Source organism: Sinocyclocheilus rhinocerous, unplaced genomic scaffold, assembly GCF_001515625.1.
Source record: "Sinocyclocheilus rhinocerous isolate Xijiao unplaced genomic scaffold, SAMN03320098_v1.1 scaffold273, whole genome shotgun sequence".
Taxonomy (NCBI): domain Eukaryota; kingdom Metazoa; phylum Chordata; class Actinopteri; order Cypriniformes; family Cyprinidae; genus Sinocyclocheilus; species Sinocyclocheilus rhinocerous.
In genome coordinates, this window is record NW_015656360.1 from 3,083,566 (window position 1) to 3,105,556 (window position 21,991).

The 21,991-nt window shown below is 39.0% G+C and overlaps 1 protein-coding gene across 1 annotated transcript in view; it reads right to left on the minus strand.

The window, feature by feature from the left end:
* LOC107720071 (protein sidekick-1-like) overlaps positions 1-21,991 on the minus strand; it is a 185,524-nt gene that overhangs the window by 120,762 nt on the left and 42,771 nt on the right. The window contains exon 4 of the mRNA XM_016527675.1: positions 15,733-15,866. Coding sequence (XP_016383161.1) covers positions 15,733-15,866 — 134 coding nt within the window. The remainder of the gene's footprint in view (positions 1-15,732; positions 15,867-21,991) is intronic.

Sequence of the window (21,991 nt, forward strand, 5' to 3'; positions counted from 1 at the left end):
TTTACGAAAAGTAACCCGCCAAATTGGCTAGTGATTTGACAGCGTTACCCGCCACAGCTGATTTTTACCCGCATTTGGCGGGTTGGCGGGTGTTAATTTCAAACCCTGATTCTAACATACTGATTTGCTGCTCAAGAAACATTTCTTATCATCAATGTAAAAACAGTTGTGCTGCTTAAAACTGATGAATAGAATAGATTTTGAATAGAAAGTTCAAAAGATCAGAATTTGAAATATAAATCTTCTTATAACAAAGTAAAAGTCTCTAATATAAAAATCATACTGACTAATATACCTAATATACTATGGCACCGTTCCTTCTATAATACACTATTGGTGAGAGAAGCGGTAGGCAGACATGAGAGACGGATGCAGATCTGGGTCTGGACTCCCGCTCTTCCCTGAGCTGCTGCTGTGAGGCGGAATTTCTTCCCAGCCAGGACATGAGCACGCTTGCTCTACGAGGGAGGTTAATGATCCAGCAGTCAAGGGGCTCTTCCCTTGAGACACAGCGGGAGATTAGCACTCTGCAGTCGAGCTCAGGAAGAGTATGGTCTGAGGTTTAGCAATGATGAAGGCTGCCTGTTACATTCACAGACCACTTGTGCATAAACCCACACAATGGTGGGACATCAGCGGACTTCCTGCCTAACTGCTGACTGTACGGCCACTGTCCCTGAGGAGCCCATCGGTGACAAAACACACACTAGTGTTGCAGTCCGGTAGTATAGTACATGAGAAAGGGTAAATAGAGGAGAAAAAGAAAGCTGATCGTTTCTCGTCCCATTTTATGACTGCACAGGAAAATGAAAGTCAGGGAAAATGAGTTTCTCTTTGCTTTCTATTCAAAGCGATCCCCAGTTCCCTGCAGGTAAATTAAAAAAGAGGGACTGCTGTTTGTCAGGAAAATACTCCTACTTTTAAAACTATTTAAATGTAAAATGGATTTTAAAAGTCAGATATAGCACCTCTGCAGAGGATCCTTTTAAAAGTGGCACTAACAAAAAGCATCACTGCATTCACATTTTTTTGGACTTTAGAATATGTGTGATGATAATATCTTAGTAGTACACTTTGAAGTAACTCTGAGTTTTACAGCCAAGGATACTGTACTAATAAATCAAATTCACTCTCAAACTATCCTCCCTCTCAAAGTAGTGCTGAGAGGAAAGATGTTTCTGAATGAATCAGTTCATTCACTGAAATGAACTAGTAAAAAAAAACACCCATTCATTCAAGTCCCTGTGTTTTATAGTTTTATTAACTACACTCTAAAAAATGCTGGGTTATTTTTTTTTTTAACCCAAATGCTGGGTTCAGCCTATTGGGTCATTTTATTGGTGTCAAGATATGGTCGATGATCACACATGATGAAGAAGATATGATTCCAAAAGACTTTAATGAATAATCCACAACACGAAACTCAGTAGATGACAGGCAAGGTCACAACCGTGACAGACGTCAACATAGACAAGACCGGACAAACTCAAACTGAACACACCGCAAGACAAAGGGACACAGTGCAAAAGGAAAACTAGATTTATTTTATGTAGTCTTTATGAACTTTTTGATGCATCAAGTTTTGGTGTAATGGACCTGGAGGGACAAAAAAAAAAAGGTTTCATCAATTTTGTTTAGAAGATGGAATGAACGGCTTATGGGTTTGGAACGACACGAGAGTGAGTAATCGATAACAGAATTTTCATTTTTGGGTGAACTACCCCTTTAAACTTTCAAAGTAGCTTCCCTGGCACTATGTATATGAGTATGGCCATCAAACAGCACCATTCTATACACATATCAAAGTAAAATTTCATCTAAATGACTCCAAGACTGGTTCTAATTATCTTTGCAATTCCCCCATAACCCTCTTTTCATATAAGAATGGGTTTTCCTCAAACATAAATCATTCTTAGCATGAAGGCCATGACAGGGTTGTTGTAATCTGCCCAAATGCCCTCTATGTCTTTTAAATGAGCAAGCGAACACCCTAATTCTCATGCTGAAGCTAATTATGCTTTAATTGCACTGATGGCGCTGTGCAGCCTCATTCTGCACTAATATTACAACAGGCTAAACGCTCCATGTTCTACAAATGTGTGTAAAATGACCCACCTCCATTAGCATATTTGAGCCATCACAAAATGCCAGTCCAATCCGGCAGCCATTCCAGGAACTCATCAGCGGCTGTAGATACCCTCTGCATAGATTTTTATGATTCCTTTGGCCTTGGGTTGAATTCCAATGGCAAATGCCAACAGCATTTCGGTAAGTGCTCCTTTATAGTCACAGCATTAACATCCATTGTTCAGACAGCATTGCAAAATGGCTTTCGGCAATTTGCTTCAGAGGTAATTCATATAGACGGACAGGATGAGGAATGATAACCATCATCTTAAGAATACACAATGGAAACATAAAAGAGAGGAGTTGCCGACTGATTCTCTGACCGCCCATGATGCCTCTGTTTGCCAAGGAATTTTGGCCACACTGGCCAGTCAATAAGTGTGTGTAGTTATTGCACTCTGACACAAGATAAGAACCGCTTTTTCCACTTGACAGCAAACTTTATTAAAGGGTCGGGTCACCGAAAATGACAATTCTGTCATCATTTACCCACCCTCATGTTGTTCCAAACCTGCTTGACTTACTTTTTTCTGTGGAACACAGGGAGAGATGTTTAGTAGAATGTCCAAGCTGCTTGCTTCAGTACCACGATTCTAATATGACAAAAAACAGGACTGAGTTGTCCATGTGACTAATTCCAAGTGCTCTGAAGCCATATGATTGCTTTGTGCAAAGAAAAATAAATCAATTTAAAGGTATAGTTCACCCAAAAATGAAAATTCTGTCACTTAGTCACTCTCGTGTGTCCCTATATAGTCAGCCTATATGAGCCTATACACGAGATTTTTTGAGAAAAGGCTCAGTGGTACTTTTTTTCTATACAGTGGAAGTCAATGGTAACCCAATGGTAAAACGCTTTGGTTACCAACATTCTTCAAAATATCTTCTTTTGTGTTCCATAGAAGAAAGAAACTCATACAGGCTTGAATAACATGAGGGTGAGTAAATGACGACAGAACTTTCATTTTGGGGTAAATTATCCCTTTAAGGCACTATTCAATTAAAATATTCTCTTTGCTACAGCTCTTCAAACTCATGCACATTTGCTTTATATATATAATAAAATAATATAATATATAAATTTAAAATCACATGAGATCTGAGAGCTACAATAGGAAGATTTTCAGAGTAACAAACATACATTCACACATTTTCTTCACAAAAACTTGCCAAACAGCTTTGGACGACTACTGAACTACGGTTATTGTCCCATTAAGGTAATTAATTAATTAATTAATTGTTTATAATTATAATTTTTTTTTTCAAATTTTTGGAGCTTGACAGTTTGGTTATCATTCACTTTTAATTAAATGGAAAAGAACAGCAGGATCATTCTACTAATTATCTCTTTTTGTGTTCCACAGAAGAAATAAAGTAATTCTGGTTTGGAATAACATTAAGGTAAGTAAATACAGGGCTTGACAATAAGGACTGCCCGATGGCTCGGGGCCAGCGTAAAAGACTCTTTGGACAGTGGACAGATTTGTCACTGGTCCGATCGTGCCACTGCTGTGTCCTCACAAAAGTTTATCATCTGCACGTGTTTTTAAAGCTTTGCCAATTTAAACATTCAATCGATTTAAAAGCATTAGAAGATGCAAAAAGCGCAAGACGATGCGAAAGAGAACTCCATTCAGCACTCGTGCTCTGTGTTCTGTGTGTACAGCAGCGTCTCTGCATGCGAGCCCCAAACTGAGTTTCTCTTTCACATCATCTTGCACATTAACAGACAAATACACCTTGCCAATTTGAACATTAAAGCGATTTTAACATATTCAAGCATAAGACGACGCAAAAACAACTCTATTCAGTGTGTTCTGTGTGCACAGTGCACACATATAGAGCCGTGTCTCAGGCAGGGCCAGTAAAAAATTGAACCACTGGACCAGTAGAAAAAAATCCTTAGCATTGAGCCCTGAAATAATTACAAAATTCCCATTTTGGGGTTGGACTATCTGTTTAAAACGCTGGCCAGTTTTCTAGGATTTGATATTACAATCACAACGCAAATAATATGTCCACAATGAAATGAGATTGTGTTCATGAGGGATTGTCTCCTCTCTGTGGCCGAGGCAGACTTCTTGCAAATGCTGGCATAAAGAGGTTAGACGGCACTAAAAATGTTATTACCAAGAAACTGCATTACTGACTTTTTTTTTTTGAGAATGAAAAGTTTGTTATCATCGCTTCCAGGCGCGTCTTTTAGACACAGAATAAGCCATCTGAATGCTGCCTGACTTCAACACAACACACACACTCATATATATATGGAGGGGAGGCATATCCAGATATATATTCCTCCCCGTTCCATTCTGATGTTGGAATGATGCTCTTTGCATATGCAAACACTTCACTTCAATGCCTCCATGAAATAGAATGCTACTGTGGATATACAAAAATGATTGCAGCGACACTTTGAGGCTCTGCACTGCTACAATGAAAGCCGGGAGAGGCCCCTGAACACAGTGTGATTCGCACAAAAAGAGATGGCTGTTTATTTTTACATCACAATCGCGCCACGCTGGAGTTTCATAAAGGAGATATCTCAGAAGCATCGGCCCGCCATGAACACGCTCATTTACATGCAGTGTTTGTTGCGGTGCAGGAAACAAAACACGCAGACTTTCCCGTAAACAGACTTAACCACTGTACTTCCATGACCTACTTCCACCGCCAGCGATACTTTCGCGAATGTGACTGACAAGCTGACAAGAGAGTGACCATAAAGCTGTAGTAGCATGAATACTAGCTGACACACATGCTGTCACATTGATACCCGAGGACAGACCTGCTAGCTGAAATGGCAGGAGTGTCTCATATTTAGAAATGATGCATCCTTTGCTTATTTTTCCAAAATACACCTGATATTTCCAATGTTGGCAGACAAAAAGTTGCTCAGTATCTGAATTTTTGGCCATGGCTTGTCAAAAGATATGTAGCTGTTGATATAAACATGCTTACTCTAATTCCTATTTGTATGCAGGAAGAGAAATGGTCAGTGAATAGGCTTTTATTTGTATTATTGTTAGTATTATTCCTGCCAGTGACACATAGGGTGCATTGGGTTGGACTGCAATCAAATGCACGCACTCACGAGCATGCAGCTGCTGTGCATATCCGCTTGTGACTTTAAGTCTCATTTAAAAACACAATTATATTTCAGCAATGCATGTCTTTGACTACGTCTTGCTGTTAAACAAAACTTCAGTCTGTTTCCTGGGGCCTAAAACTAAGAGACGCAACACTGTGGTTGCTAATAATGGTGCAATTACAAAACAGTGGAATGGTTTTCCAACTGGTAATTACTGAAACCACATGGTTGGTAAGCTATTCATTATTACTGCAACTACAAAAGTTAGTTATTAATAAAAATAAATAAAAAAAAGAGAATAAAAATATCTTTATGCAAATGAAAAGAGTGCATGCCTCTGATGAGAAAATTTTAAAACTGTTTTAATTAGAAATAAAATATTGCAAATATTGTGATAAATTCATTACAAAGTAGTACAAAATGTTAAACTGAGATTTTTGGTTATTTTTGAGACAGGTGGTTCTGCAGGAATGTATCTTGCATTGTCATCTTCTCAAGGTATATTAAAGTGCCCCTATTATGCCATTTTCGAATATTGTCTTTCATGCAGTGTGTAATGTAGCTGTATGAGAATGTAAATATCTGCACAGTTGTAAAGCCGAAAGTGCACAATAAATAAAGTTATTGTCTCCCAAAAGTAAGAATCGACTCTGAACAGCCGAAACGAGTCGTCAGTAATTTGAATCCCACTTCTGTGACGGCTACAGATCACGAGCTAACACATTTGCATAATGTTCTCCGTTGTCCGGCCACAAACAACTTGACCCGCCCTCAAACACTGCAGCTTGTTCGTGTGGTTAACATCATGTCGAGAAGACGCTGCGTCCTACGCTGTGAAAGTAAATTCATTTTATTTTCACTTCCGAAAAATAAGGCTGCAAAGAAACAGTGGTTAAATTTCACAGCAGTACAACCCCAATATTTTCCCGTCATGTGTTCCCGTCATTTAACTGACGACTGCTTCTCTAATCTCGGGGAGCTCAACGCGGGATTCACAAAATGTTTGCTCTTGAAAGATGACTCAGTGCCCAGGTTATTTGGACCAGCTGGCTCCACTGAATCACAACCTGTAAATATTATAAATAAAAGATGTTTATATTTTCTATCAAGCGTTCAAAATACGAAACTATGGCAATGGACGTATTATTTCCGACATGCGCTGTATGCGGTAGACCAATCACAACAGATTAGGCTATCTGACCAATCAGAGCAGAGCAGGTTCATGGGAAGGAGGGGTTTAAAGAGACTGAATCTTAGAACTGCTTTGAACGAATCGTTTGAGAATCGTTGGAAAATGAGGTGATATTAAAGGCATATTAAAAAAAAAAAAAAAAAAAAACCGAGTGTTTTTTGCCCTTACATGTATGAAAACCTTTTGTAGGAGACTCCCAAAACAATATTAGGAACCTTAAAAATGGCATAGTAGGGGCACTTTAAATATAAGATGACTGAAGTTGTGCATGAAAATTATTTTTTTGCTATTTTGAAGTGTCTGAATTCTAAGAAAATAATATACATATATATAAAACTATATACCTATAAAACCTACATATTTCACTTTTTTTATACCCATGCACTGTCATTATAGCGTACAACCAATGTACACTCAACACTACTGCCCCAATTCAATGTAAAGAGGACTGCCAAACTCAAAAAATTAAATAATAAAATAAATAAATTAATAATTAATTAAAGCTTTGTTTCTTTTTTAATTCAACAAATTTTTTTTTTTAAGACAAGTTATTAAAACAATGAGCAAATTTTTTTTTTTACTGTACTGTAACTCAGAAGTAAACAACAATATACTGGTAGATTTAAATGATACAATTATGTTTAAAAAAAAATCATATGCTTTGGAAAGCCATGAGGGTGAGTAAATGATGATAGAATTTTAGTTTTGCGGTGATCTATCCCTTTAATTCCTACAGTTCATCATCATTAAAAGCACTCTAATGTCCATCCCATAAAGATACATTTGGCTTGCTGAAAATGCTATTAGCAAAGGCTGTGTTTAGGATGCTGATAATGTTGTCCTCTCTCCAACTTTAAGTAGCGAGCCTATTCATTTTTGGTAGCACATTAAGTCCAGACGATGCTGTAATCGAAGAGGAAATTGAGGCTGGCCCTGTGGGGCATTTCTAATGCATTCTTCACTACTTTTGATTTTTCATTCTCCATTATTTCAGGCAAACCATCAAAAATAACAATGACATTGGGCAAATCTTGTCAAGAACACGAAGAGGGGCCAGCGTTTGACAGATAAGACGGTTGTGATTTGCCTCCCATAATCGAGTGTGTTATCATATTAAAAGGTTAAGTGCCGCCGCACCTATAAACATTTACTATCAAAAAAGCTGACAGGCATCTTATTATTCCTCCGTCAAGAGTTGTTGCGAGCACCAAACCCCGGTGCGTCTTTCACACGCTAATGAGGAGAAACGGCAGATTTCTCCAGCAGACGGTCCATCAGAGCACCTCAAATCGCCCGCTGTCGCCTCCTACCAATCTCGGCTCAAATTACAGGTGACAAGTTATCAAATCTAAGATATTACAAACTAAACACGATCTCTCGGGGGACCTATTTGTTTAAGATATAGCCAATTAAACAAGGTGCTGAGTGTCAGGGATGAAACCCTCATCGGAGCGGCGGAGCTAATTTGAAACTCCTCAAGGAAATCAGATGGTGGAAGTGGGGTGGGAGGGGTGCGGAGAGGATATTCTGGTGGGATGACGGTGATAATAACAATAAGTGCAAAAAATTTAATAAATAAAGGTAGACAACATGGGGAAGGAGGCTCAGCTTTAATCATATTTAGTCTCTTGGGTCAGCTTACGGCACAGGAAAGAAGCTTTTGTTTGAATGTAATCTGCCAGCAGGAAGGGTATGATAAAAATTTATGGAGGTGTTCATTAAATCTTAACGATGCTGTTCCCTGAATATTCCACATGCTGGGGTTCAATCCCACGCCCTCCCCTGATGGTCCTGCTGTTCCTGTCGAACTCTGAGTCATGTCGATATGCGTCGATTCTTCAGTTAGCGTTCACCCAAAGCCTCGGCTCGCTCCCAGGGTGAGAACTTCACAGGAACCTGACTTGCAAATGATGGCTGCAGGTGGAAGTGTTTATCACATAGCTCTGACTGAGCTTGGCATAAATTTGTCCCTGCAGCAACGGTAGCTGCTTATTCAAAACATTGTAGAAATGTTATTATATTCCGCTGGCCTGAAGGGAGCACTTTTTTACAGAGCTGCTATTTCAGACTCACAGGTGACCTGTTATTTTACATCAGGGGCAACTTTAGGAAAAGAAAAGAAAAGAAAAGAAAAAAGAAGAAACTCTTGGTAGTCCATTCAAATAATGAGTCATGGATATTACGTCCAGTTCATTTATCACACTGTAAACGGAAGATAAAGTTGAATGCACTGCAATGTGGGATGCATTACCTGGTATATTATGTATCTGATGCACACATAAATGTGTATATTATGCACATTATTCATAGCAGGGTTGTGCATCATTCAGAATTGAATGAATTTATAACTGAATCCCCAATTCAATTTCGAAAACTTGAATTCAGGTAGCAAACAGAATGCAAAACTACAATTCCAAATTCAATGCAAGAAAGCAGAATTAAAATGAACTGAAATTCAAATAATTCATATATATACATTTTTTACAAAGCCTTCTTCAAAAGTTTTGAAGTAAGATTTAGAAGACATTAAAATTTCATAGACCGTACAGACAGCGAACAATAGAATGATAGAACGAATGAGATAGACAGACAGACAGATAGATAGACATGCAAACAGACAGACAGATTATAGATAGACAGACAGACAGACAGATGATAGATAGACAGACAGACAGACAGTTAGACAGAAAAACAGCAGACAGACAGACACAGACAGACAGATAGATATATGGACAGACAGACAGACAGACAGACAGAAAAACAGCAGACAGACAGACAGACAGACAGACAGACAGATAGATAGACAGACAGTTAGACAGAAAAACAGCAGACAGACAGACACACACAGACAGACAGATAGATATATAGACAGACAGACAGACAGACAGAAAAACAGCAGACAGACAGACAGATAGATATATAGATAGACAGACAGACAGACAGCAGACAGACAGACAGATAGACAGACAGACAGTTAGAGAGACAGATTGTAGTATGTTTACAGAGCATTGCCACTGAGTCAAAAATGGGCTTTAATTTAAAAGGCAGAAGAAAGCATATTAAACCCTCATGTGGTCTGTGAGGGGGGCATAATACAACACATGGACAGACCTTCTATATGATTTTTTTAATGTCCACATATCTGTTATCAACCACACATACTTATTCTGCAATCTAATTGGTCATCTACTGCAAACTACACTAGCATATCTTGATGGGGACTGATTTGATGATGCAAAAGACTACAGTTACAGCTTTGATTATGTTTGTGCACAAACAAGCATTTTGAGAATGAAACCGTGATTGATTTTCCCTTCCTAAAACCTTGGCTTTCTCTTATTGTCACAAATCCAGATGATAAAAGGCAGCTGGGCTTAGAAACACAGATTTCCATGAAAGGCATTTTCAGGTACCCATGGGATACCAGAGCAGACCACTACATCCAGATTCCCTGAGTCCAATATGAATTCAATATCTGCTCACATAACGGTGCAGCACTGTTGAAGTCAGAAAGCAAAGCATCTCCACTCTCAAAATGAAATCCATAGGAAAAGAGAAGAAAATATATATAATTTAGAAAATATAAACCCACCCCAGCTTCCTGTGTTGGTGTTAATCTCCAAACTATGAGCTCGCTTGCTGTTCACTGCCTACATAAACAGCTGCCTTCAACAGCAGCATCCTAAACATCATGAACCATCATCAGTGACTGATGTGAGATGTTCTACGTAGGAAGAGTGCAGACTTAAGCAGAGTGAAGTGCAGCACACATACAGAGCTCTGCATGTGCAGAAGAGGCTGATGTTAGCATGTTGCTAACCTAACAAAAGACTCTAATTAGCACAAAAACACTTATCACACACAAATTACAGGTAAAACTTTACAAAAGCTATCTTCATCTATTATGTTCTGTATTGAACAAAAACAAGTATATTCTTTATCCATTTTAAAAATTATTTTGGAATAAATTGCAATCATTTTCTTACTCAGTATTTTTGTCTTGTCTTTATTTTTGTTTATGTAAAATATGTGTTTTTTACATAACCTTGTGTGCATTTGGAGTTTAAGTGAAATAAGACTTAAAACAGAAGTTAGTTTAGTACTCACATGGCATGTGACAGCCGCTTTCTGTGTGCGTGCTTCGGGTGTGTGCGCTCAGAAAACCCCATATCAGAATTTTAAACTGATATGGCTTTAAAACACATGATTTCAGCGTGATATAATCAAAACCAAACACATGTTTTTGGGCAGAGTATTTGAGGTACAAGCTGTAAAGGCACAGCCCTATTGTGGAAAACGGGGCGGGGAGAAGCAGCTCATTTGCATTTAAAGATACATGCATGAAAACAGCGTGTTTCTGCTTCCACTTAAAATGGGCATTTTCAAAATGATATAATAAATGATCTGTGGGGTATTTTGAGCTGAAACTTCACAGACACATTCTGGGGTCACCTGAGACTTATATCACATCTTGTAAAAAGGGGCATAATAGGGGCCTTTAATATATGTGATGCAAAGCTGAATTTTCAGCATCATTAGTCCAGTCTTCAGTGTCACATGATCCTTCAGAAATCATTCTGATATGCCGATTTGGTACTGAAGAAACATTTCTTATTATTATCAATGTTGAAAACAGTTGTGCTGCTTAACCCTTAAATGCATGAATGTTTCGCCAATCATTATTACATATTCGGGTCTTTAGCGACCCGGACCTATATATCCAGCACGGATGGATCTCTAACTGCTGCAATAGCAAAAACACTCTCTTGATATTTTAAGAACAATTACAGAAGAATAAAATAAAGCATATTTCATTACCTTTTGAAACTTAAAAGGGTTCAATTTGAGCAGATGATTTACCATCGCTGTCATCGTCAGAGCGCACTTCCAGAGTACATTCAGCATCTGCCTCATATTCACGATCTCAGCCATATTCTCAAAACTATCGTTTTCAATGACTTCATATTCAATATTTTGATCACTGGCAGCTTATTCACCACATCCAGCATCAAATGACAGTGACATTTATATTTCATTGCGTATAGTAATTGCTCTGCAGTAAAGCCATTCAAACCACTTCAATTTTTGCTGATGATATTCGTTTGTTTTATGCCTGCGGTAATTATGAGTGAAACGTCATGTCATCATTGTGTATCAAACAGTGCCACCTTGAGGAAAAAAGATGCATTGCTCAATATTGATTCATCAGATATGTAAATATAGTTGCGCTGGAAAAAATACTTACACATTTACATACCTCGGGTCTCTAGCGACCCTATACACTTTTTACAAAAAATGTATTAGAAAACAGGCATTCTTTTATATTTTACTATTTTTTTCTTGTTATATTGTTTATAATTAATAGATTGAGGAATACTAAGAAAGTTGATGTCTAACTTAAAAAAATGAAGGAGGGAGAGGGTAGAGAATGATGTCCAGGGTCGCTAGACCTGAGGTATGCATTTAAAGGGTTACTATTTTTGTGATTTTCAGAATTCTTTTATGGATAAAAAATTCCATAAATAAAAAAATAAAAATTAAACAGTCCTATATATTGTCACTTATAAGTAATCTTGTTTTAAGGATGCTACAATATTTTAAATGGTAAACAACACAAAAGTACTTAAGAGACATTTTTAAGTATTCATGTGATGATGCCTCAGCATAATGTTGCTGTCTAGTGCCTACTGTGTCATGCAATTTTATGAATGCAGAGCACAAGTTTGCCAAGTTCTATAAAAAGCAAGCCTGGAAAGCCACCTGTAGAAATGCATCTCGATTGTGAGACTCACTGTCATTTAACCACACTGAAACATCACACAATGGACACATCTCTGCAGAAGTGCCAGCTCTGTTTTAAAATGGTAGATTTATTATTTCAGCCAGGAGAAATGAGACAGAACCAAGCACACTGCTGCATCCAAATGAGATCATTAGTAACGGCAAATAATGACTGAGCTGGTTAGTCTAAGCCTATTTCCTTTCGAATAAATCAAGCTGCTGTGAGAGTTAAAATGCTGTCTTTACCAGGGAGAACGACAGGTAGACCGCATTCAGATAATTCATCTGTATCAGAGGAACCACATCCACACGATTATAAGACAATACGGTCCAATAAATTCAGCCTCTACTAAAGGGCAGGAGTAAGAATCGTTAGGCCCCTCAAGATTTGATTCATTTTAAGTAGTCACAATGCAATTCCAAAACGATTCTCAAAGATTCTGAATACAAGCCTTACTGAAATATTTTCTGATCTGATCCACTAGTTGAATCTTCATGGATTGATCCAGAATCACTTGAGAAAGAATCACACTTACGAAAGCAACATAATCTCCTTAAAATGCCTCTGTTCAAATCGCAGCTCTTGAGGTGATCCTTTACATCGGCCCATTGAAATCACGTCCCACTCTTGTGACTGAACTGTAACAACATGCTCTCTTGAGTGTTATCAATTAATCAGCCTTGATTACATGCTCCAAGGTGGCTTATTCAACCAGGCTGACCTTTCTAAAGCCAGGTGTGAGGAATAATGAAAGTGCGACAGCATGGAGCCTGAGGGAGACGCCACCAAATGGAATCCATGTCACATCTGACAAAAGCTTTTCAGTGTGATGCATGATAATTCATTTATGATTGGATGGATGATCACCTTTAAGCAAGAAAAAGAAAAGAGGCAAGAAAAAATTCTCTGAATAGAAAATGAATCAATAAAGTAAGGAATGAACTCTCAAACTAGCCACCAAGATGCTAGGATGTTGTGTGGGTTACCAGTGTGTGGTCATGTGATTGCTAGGGGTGTTTGCTTACTGGCTTAAAGGCCCATTCACATCAAGGACAATAACTATAACAATAAAGTTTTAATGATCTTTCTAATTTTAAGATAATAGAGACATGCACACTACAGCTATAACAATAACAACATAGAGGAACAAGGAACGTTGAAATTACTTTTAGACTTTACTGCAGAAAAAACTACCATTGGTGTGGGCGATAATATAGTTATCGTTCTTGGTGTAGAGAATAGCACGCTCCACACCACAACTATAACAATAACATACCATTTTCAGAACATTTTTTCCAGCTGATGAACGATAAAATCATTGACAGACAATCAGAATCCAGATTGAGCAGGGGTAAACGACAAAACTGCAGTGCATGCTTATAATAAACAGGACATTACCATGCGCTGGTGTGGATGCTAATATAGTTATTGTTCTAGGTGTGAATGAGCCTTTAGCCTTTAAAAATCCACCCCTGGTCCCTAAATTTATGACTCAGGTCTGTCTTTCAATGCAAATCCATAGGATTTCTTCACACATTTTATCGTCTACAAGGCAAAAATCGCAAGTACAATCATTTAAAAAGTAATAGACTCCCTCAACAAAGAGCACGGTTTGAGATCATGAATGTAGCATAAATGGAACAGGACATATTACATTTAATACTTAGGGTTAGGGGTGTGTTCAAATCTCAAACCTTTTGTATGCTCATATGGAGGTTTAGAGATTTGACACTTGCCCTAGCAAGCTAGCACAGCTAATTACAATAAGACCAAGGTCATGGTTCTTCAGAGGCCATTTTTCTTCACTTCGTTCATAGCACTTGCCTTGCAGCTCTGAGGTGAATGCTGGCTAATTTAAGAAAAGCAGGAAATGCCACAAGGACAGTCTTGACAAATGAATTGTACTTAATGCACATTAAGGGCAGTAGAAGCTTTCATCTGCCTTCTGTAAGTGTAACTAAAAAGGGTTTCAGGGGGGCTGCTTCCCAAAGGATACTCTTTATTTTGCTGTTTACTTCCTGAGAACGTGAAGAGTAGAATGAGACTAAGGCATAAATGCCACAGTGCAGTCACATGATGATAGACCCCTTTCATCTGAGCTTGGCACTATTGTTCCTCAAATATCAGGGGAATTAGCACTTCAATGGGAAAATTAATTAACTGCTTCACTTCAACAGCGCCAAAAAAGTATCACCGCAACCTAACAAATCGCTGGTTCAGACAGAGCTATACACACTGATACACGCTCATTATGATGAACACAATTGTACGTTATCTGTACCGCATTCACAAATTCGACGCTAATCATCTGATAATCTGAAAACCGAGGCTGTTGAAAAGCAAATGAAGAAAGAACCATGTTAAAGCCTTTTACCGAAGACTAGTTTAAATGCACTCCATTCATCAGGATATTAAATCTCATGATTCATTTGAATTATTAACTCTGCAGTTGGCGTAGCAGTTCAGCACTGGTCTCTTTTTTTAATCTTTTTTTTTTTTTTATTAGCGGCCTCCAGCCTCCTGATCATTTATACTCTTCAAATCATCAAGTTGGTTTCATCTGGTACTGAAAAAATAAACTCTGCTCCCTTATTATGGAACATTTATATCTGGCCTTGCCATCAGTCATATGGTTAAGATCCTTTTTAAGATCCATAATTTGCATTTCATCTCCACTTTTGCCTAAAATTAGAAGTCTCTCTTCCCCTGTTGCATTAACCACAAGCAGGCTTGATGATGCACTAAAGCAATAGTGAAGAGCTAATTGGCTTGAAAAGGTACTCTAATAATGACTGGTTATTTCTGCTGCAGGCTAATTTAATTTCTACTCTCACCTTTTAGGCCATATTTTGGATAGAAGCAAATGACAGACACTATGCCAGTGGAACATCCATTTCAATGGGTCTGTACTGACGAGGGAGTCTATATGTTGTTAGTAATTTTTTAACATTACATGGATAAGAGTTATGCACATTAGTAGGTAAATTGAATAAGACAACAATTAATTTGATCAAATCAGTTCTAACTTTCATATTGAACACATTTTTGAGAAGGCTCAGTCATTTCTGCCTCCTCTGACGGATCACCACTGGCTGTGCATGCATGAATGGGACATGCACATTAGTATTGTGAAAGCCAGCAACGCTCAGTAGCACCTGCCAAAGCAGCTACGACAACAGCAATCAAACAATGTTCAGCTAGCAGATCCAAGTGTGTCACTGGAACAAACAGATTCTGTGTGTCATTCCACGGATGCCCTTCCTCTCTGATGAATGCTTTGCATTAAACAGCCCCCCGAAGGAGTGGAAATTACAGGTGCCTCGCATCTGCATGCCAGCCTGCAGGCACTTCTGAAGCGATCGTGTTAAACTGCGCCTACAACACGTGGGCAAAAACAAAAGAGGGAGCGGACAAACTGAAGGCCATAACTCCCACGTTTGGTCGATAGTTCTGTCTGGGCTGCATCAGTGGCTGGCCATGTGACATTAGCAGCAGGGTGATAGAAATGATCTAGTGAGATTCATCCCCCCCTCAACTTACCTGCCACATTCAGGTAAATGGATGGACTTGTCTTGTTTTCTCCATTCTTCTCATTAACAGCTTGGACGTAGTATCTTCCGGCGTCCGCCGCGGCCGTGGCAAGCACCACTAGCTGGTTCTCCAACGTTATGGCTCTGTGGAGAGTAACAAAGCGAATGAAATACAGCTGTGTTAAACCATTATTGACAATTAGTCTGGTTCCCTAACAAATTCCACTATCGCAATAAAGTGACATTATTTTAATTAGTGCTTAACTGATGTATATTGGGTTCCATAAAACTAGCTTTGCCGTGAACTCATTGCGCCCTGGGTTTGACTGGGACAAGTCTGGCGTGGAGAAATTTCATGGGGCCCTGAGCGTTTTCAATGTACCTGATCCCTCATTCTGACACAAGCTGAGAATCAATGAGCGGTAAGGGTCATTACGGACAGAAATACCGCTGTTGGTGGGAATAAACCTATAGGCTACTATCTAAGTGAGGGAGCTGTTTGTTGAGACCCAGACTTGAGGTCACACTGAAAACGTGAAAAAGGAACAGTTCACTGAAAAAGTCCACAAAGGACCATAGAAGTCTCATAAAGTTACTATAAAAACAGTTCATATGACAATCAAAAACAAATGTTTTGGTCACACTTTAGTTTGTGGACCAATTCTCACTATTAACTAATTATTAACTACAACTTTTGCCTCAATAAACTCCTAATTTGCTGCTTAAGGTAGTTGTTAAGTTTAGTTATGGGGTACGATTAAGGGATCTAAAACAGGGTCATGCAGTATAAGGCATTAATATGTGCTTTATAACTACTGATAAACAGTCAATATGCTAGGAATATGCATGCTAATAAGAAACTACTTAATAGTGAGAACAGATCCTTAAAATAAAGTGTTACTAATGTTTTCAACTGTGATGATGAGAAATGTTTCAAGAAATGCACCAAATCAAAGGATGTGATATTGAAGACTAGAGCAATGGCTTGGAAAATTCTGCTTTGCCATAACAGGAATAAACTACATTTTAGAATGCATCAAAATACAAAACAGTTATTTCAATTGTAATAATAGTTCACACTATTACTGAATTTTGAACAGTAGTATGTTTATACACAGACACACACACACACACATACTGTATATATAATAATTGAAAAGAATCTGAGTTGCCTCTTTTCAAAGAACAAATCAACAAATCATTTGAACCATTTCACAAAAACTCAGGAAAAGGTCTTAGTGTATTACAACATCAATTTTGGCCTTTTACAAAACTTTATCGAGATTTTGTGACCTTATGGATCCCTGAAATCTCCTTGCCCCACTGTATAGAAAAAAAAACAACCAGTATTTTCTTTACAATATTTTCTTTGGTGTTCCACAGAAAAAAAGAAAGTCATACAGGCTTTGAATGACGTGAGGGTGCGTAAATGATGGCAAATTTTCAATTTTTTAAGTTAACTATACCTTTAATAAGGGTTTATCTCATTCAGACACTTGTAGACTGAAGTCAGAGCCGCTGCTATTGTGCTAATGATTAATCAGAACACATTATACTTCATCCATCAATCCAAAGTTTGACGGAAAGACACTAAGTGGCAGATGTGTATCACTGTCGATTTATTCAGGTGTCAGTTTCCCTGTGCCTCTTTAAGGCAAAATTACCATCTCAAACCAGCAGAGAACATGGTGCTTTGATAACCCACGACTCCACGTAGGCTGGATAGAATTGTTTTCTTTTCATTTCTGTAGATGAAAGCAGGTACGGTATCTCCAGCCCTGACTCCTACTCCTCACGCATAGTCTTTCTCCTCCCTCGTTTCTTGATTAATTGATGACATCCTCAATTACACATCACTGCTGTCTAAGAGATTTTCTGCTCAGGCGTGACCACCACGAAGAAGCCCTTAAGAGGCTGAGCACGACTCGTGGATGCTTTGAAACTTATGATTAGTTTTCCGGCTCCGCGGGACCTGTAGCGTCTTCCTACACGCCGCGAGTACAAGTGCTGCAGTCATTACCTATTTCCAAGACAGATCCCTACAAAAGATTGTCAAGTCGCGGAGATGTTTGTACATAGACAAGTAAATAAAAAATTTAATGCGGCAGAATTGGAACAAGAGGGCTGTTGGCGCTTCCGCGGTGAGCAATATTGACGTGTAATTAGAGCAAGCTTCGGTTCTGCTTAGTTCTCCTTTTGCTGTTTCACGATTAAGTGCAGATTAACATAAAGAGATCCATCAAAAGTTGGTGCTTTGTTGGGGAGGGGGTTCTGCGAGGGATGGAGATTGGCGGCCGCTGATGAGGATGCATTACATCACTGTCTGCACCCTGACACCTTGCTGCGGATCCAGGCTGGGCTGCATCTGGGAAATAAAGGCACCCTTCACAGATGTCAGTGGCGGCTTTGAAAGGTCAGAGCGGCCCGCCTTGATGGACTTTTAATTATTAAATATGCATCGGCTGAAATGGCTTGGCAAGCATCAGAGGCTCCGAACTGATGTGTACATAAACAGCTCACCTTCATGATGATTTAAGGGCCTAATAGCAGCATGTGTGATCTTGTGTAACGCTGCCAGCGGAGGTTTGTAAAACGCGGGAGAGCAGGGGCCCGAACGTTTACCTGGTTTATGCTGCGAGCAGAATCGATGCGACCTGTGTATAAAGTGATTTTATGATTAGTCCAGCTAGTTTGGATTCCATTACAATTGTCTAGATGAATGGCCCCTGCTCGCGGTTTGGTAAACAAAGCACAGTGGGAAAGATAATGGGAATGCTTGTTTCTGATCCCTGAGGACTCTTTGATATCAGCCCACAACGTATTAAAAATGCAGGTTGGGAGCCACGTGAAATGTTAATCCACTTAGGAAAGGTGCCGGGAAGCCCAGGTAATCTAAATATTCAAAGAGGACGACCATTTCGATTTGTTGAAAACGCTGTAAAAAGCACCAATAGGTTGTTTGCACATGACGTCACTGATGACGCGCGAAATGCAGCTGGAGGGCAGGAAGTGATTTTTCTCCGTAGGAATCACTAGCAGAAACTCAAAATGCCAGTGTTTTGCGTTGTTTATGGATGCTCAAATCGACCAAACCGAGAAACCACAAGGAGCTTTTATCGTGTACGAAAATGTGTTGTTCATGAGTGGGGAAAAGTCAAGAAATTGGTTGAAAAACGCAGGAAAAAGTGGCTTGTAAACCTGCGTCTGCGGTCGGGAGGAGCGGAGCCGGATAATGCTCGTGTGTGCTAATGGTTAATATAAGATATAATAATATATTAAGATATTAATAAAGATATAAATAGATTGGGCTGCCACCTCTCAGACATTCAGAATTCACAGAATTGCTAAATGCCACACGTAGACACGATGTAAATAAGATATTATTTGCAGTTCAGAAAGCTTCACTGATTATAAAGGAACATCGTGAGATTGCGATAAATTTAAGTGAGTGACAGCTTTTTAGTGATTATATGTAAGCGCTATTTGCTCACTTTCTAGGCTATAATCAATTCAGAATTTGAATAAAAGTTTTGTTTTACGTGCTGCTAACAGGACCAGCAGCCACATAACCTGTAACTTACATGCAGCAAAGTTTCAGGAGTGACAAAAAAAGCAGAACGGATGAGATGGAGGAAAGTCTGTACTGTACTTTTTTTTTGGCATGAGGCATTTTTTTTTATATAGCTCTTTCATTGTATTGCTGTACACCCAACGCACTTTACAATCATATGAGGGGATCTCTCTTCAACCACCACGCTATTACAAAAGAAAGGTATTTATAATCACAACATATGTTGGACGTGATCCATATGTTATGAAGAGGAGCGATTTTTAAACTAAATTGAAATACTTGCATTGAGGCGGTGGATATAGGCTAAGCAACTATTTCGAAAGTGAATCCCGTATTTATATGAGGGATGTGGAATATATGTCACTCCTGAAACTGTGCTGCATGTAAGTTACAGGGCATGTGGCTGTTGGTCCTGTTAGCAGCACGTAAAACAACTTTTCCATAAACAACGCAAAACACAGGCATTTTGAGTTTTGTTAGTGATTTCTATGGAGAAAAATCACTTCCTGCCCTCCAGCTGCATTTCGCGAGTCATCAGAATCACGTGATTGCAAACAACCTATTTAACCGGCCAGCCACTTCCAATATAGGAGAATCAAATCTAAAGATCAATTTGCTTAGATACGCTCTGACAATCATGCTTAATACTTTTTATCATCTCTATTTTGAAAACTAAAAGAAAAATGACTTTTTTGAGGAAAAAAAAGTCATATGCATAATTGAAGATGAATTACTCTCTGAGAGTTTTTTTTATATTGTTTACCTGCCATTTCAGTAGGACGTGTGTGTGTGTGTTCACATTCAAAAGTCTCTGAAATGTAACAAAATGCGTGCACGTTGGTAAGGGGCCAGAACCTAATTCTCTCGGGCACTGGACCATCTCTATTTTGAAAACTAAAAGAAAAATGACTCTTTTTTGAGGAAAAAAAGCATATGCAATATTTAAGGATGAATTACTCTTTGAGGTTTTTTTTATATTGTTTACCTGCCATTTCAGTAGGACGTGTGTGTGTGTGTTCACATTCAAAAGTCTCTGAAATGTAACAAAATGCGTGCACGTTGGTAAGGGGCCAGAACCTAATTCTCTCGGGCACTGGACAGACCGCTAGAGAGATATTACATTAATCAACATGACAAGAACCGGCTTTCAGAAAGATGGTTTAGAGAATATTCGTTTTCATTTACTGCCATAAATTACACTCTCAAAATAGGCTTACCAGTCTGAGATGCATGACAAAGTAATTAAAATGTCAGCAACTCATATTGTGCTCCTAGTTCCTGGGAGCCCAGCTGCGTGGATCTGATGTTACGTTTTGATTTATGATGCTCTCGGGCCTGGGAAAACTTTCTCCCACCCACATCTGAGGACAGAAAAGCTTACCGCATTGACGCCCAAGGAGCAGGCAGAGAGACACAAACACTGCTGCCTTGAGGCGTCGTGACCCGGAATTATGTCGGAATCATGGAATACGTTGTCTGTGCGGTGTGTGCCTCTAAGTGATGCCGCAAAAGAAGAGATCAAAGTCTATCTGAAAGTAAAAAATTTAGGCAAACTATCACGCCAGAAAATATGCTGTGGGTCTGAGCAAAAAAGACAAGTGCAAATGTCTGTTTATATGAGACTATAAAGCAGTCAAAGAACTTGGGAAAGTAGCTTCAGGGCCATACAGGAGGCCATAGAGAGTGACACTATGTCTGCTTTTCCCATTTAGCCCCAGGATCAAACAAATAAATGCTCAAAGTGCAAGAAATCAGGTCATGGCAATTTTCTTGTTTCAGGCTCAGATGCCTAAGGTGGTCTGCGGGCATGAGTCAAGCCTTTTCCCCTGTCATGCTCTGAGTGTCTCAGAAACACATACAAAGTACAGATGAAGCACAGACTCTCTGAAAGCTGCTGAACCAGAAGCCCAGACCTCCCTCTATGGACTAAAACTAAAAGACTAAAAGAGAGAACATCTCCAAATCTCCCTGTCCCTTCAAACTGACCCCTCACAACTCAACAGAACAGACTGTCTGCTTCCGAATTCTGCTGCCTACTAACTTCTATACTGTAGAAAGAGTTCAGTGTGAAATTATAAAGGGACAATGAACAAAATCAGAATAGAAGCGACGTGACGAGACGAGACGAGACTAGTTGATACGAGGTGTCAAGAGATTAGTAGAAACAACAGATCTATAGCAACATGTTGAGATAAGAAGAGACAAGAAGGGACATGAAGAAACAAGAAAAAAAGATGAGGAGAAGAGATGAGATGAGATAAGACAAAATAGAGGGGAGGGGACAAAATGAGAAAAAAAATTAAAGAAGAGGAGATTGAGAGATTGATTGAAATGAGCTGAGACAAGACATGAAGAAATTAGAAGAGAAAATGGCAGATGATAGGAGATGAGACAAGACATGACACGAGACAGGAGGGGTGGACACAAAATGAGATGACAAAACGGGGTGGGGATGAGATGCAAAATTACTAGATGGGGAAAAAAAGAGATGGGACAACACAATCACAACAAGATATTATTTGAGAGGAAATGAGAAGAGACCTTAAGAGACAAGGCGAGAAGAGAAGAGACGAGAAGACATGATGGAGGGGAGAAGACGAGAAGAGAAGAGAAGAGGAGAGGAGAGGAGAGGAGAGGAGAGGAGAGAAGAGAAGAGAAGAGAAGAGAAGAGAAGAGAAGAGAAGAGAAGAGAAGAGAA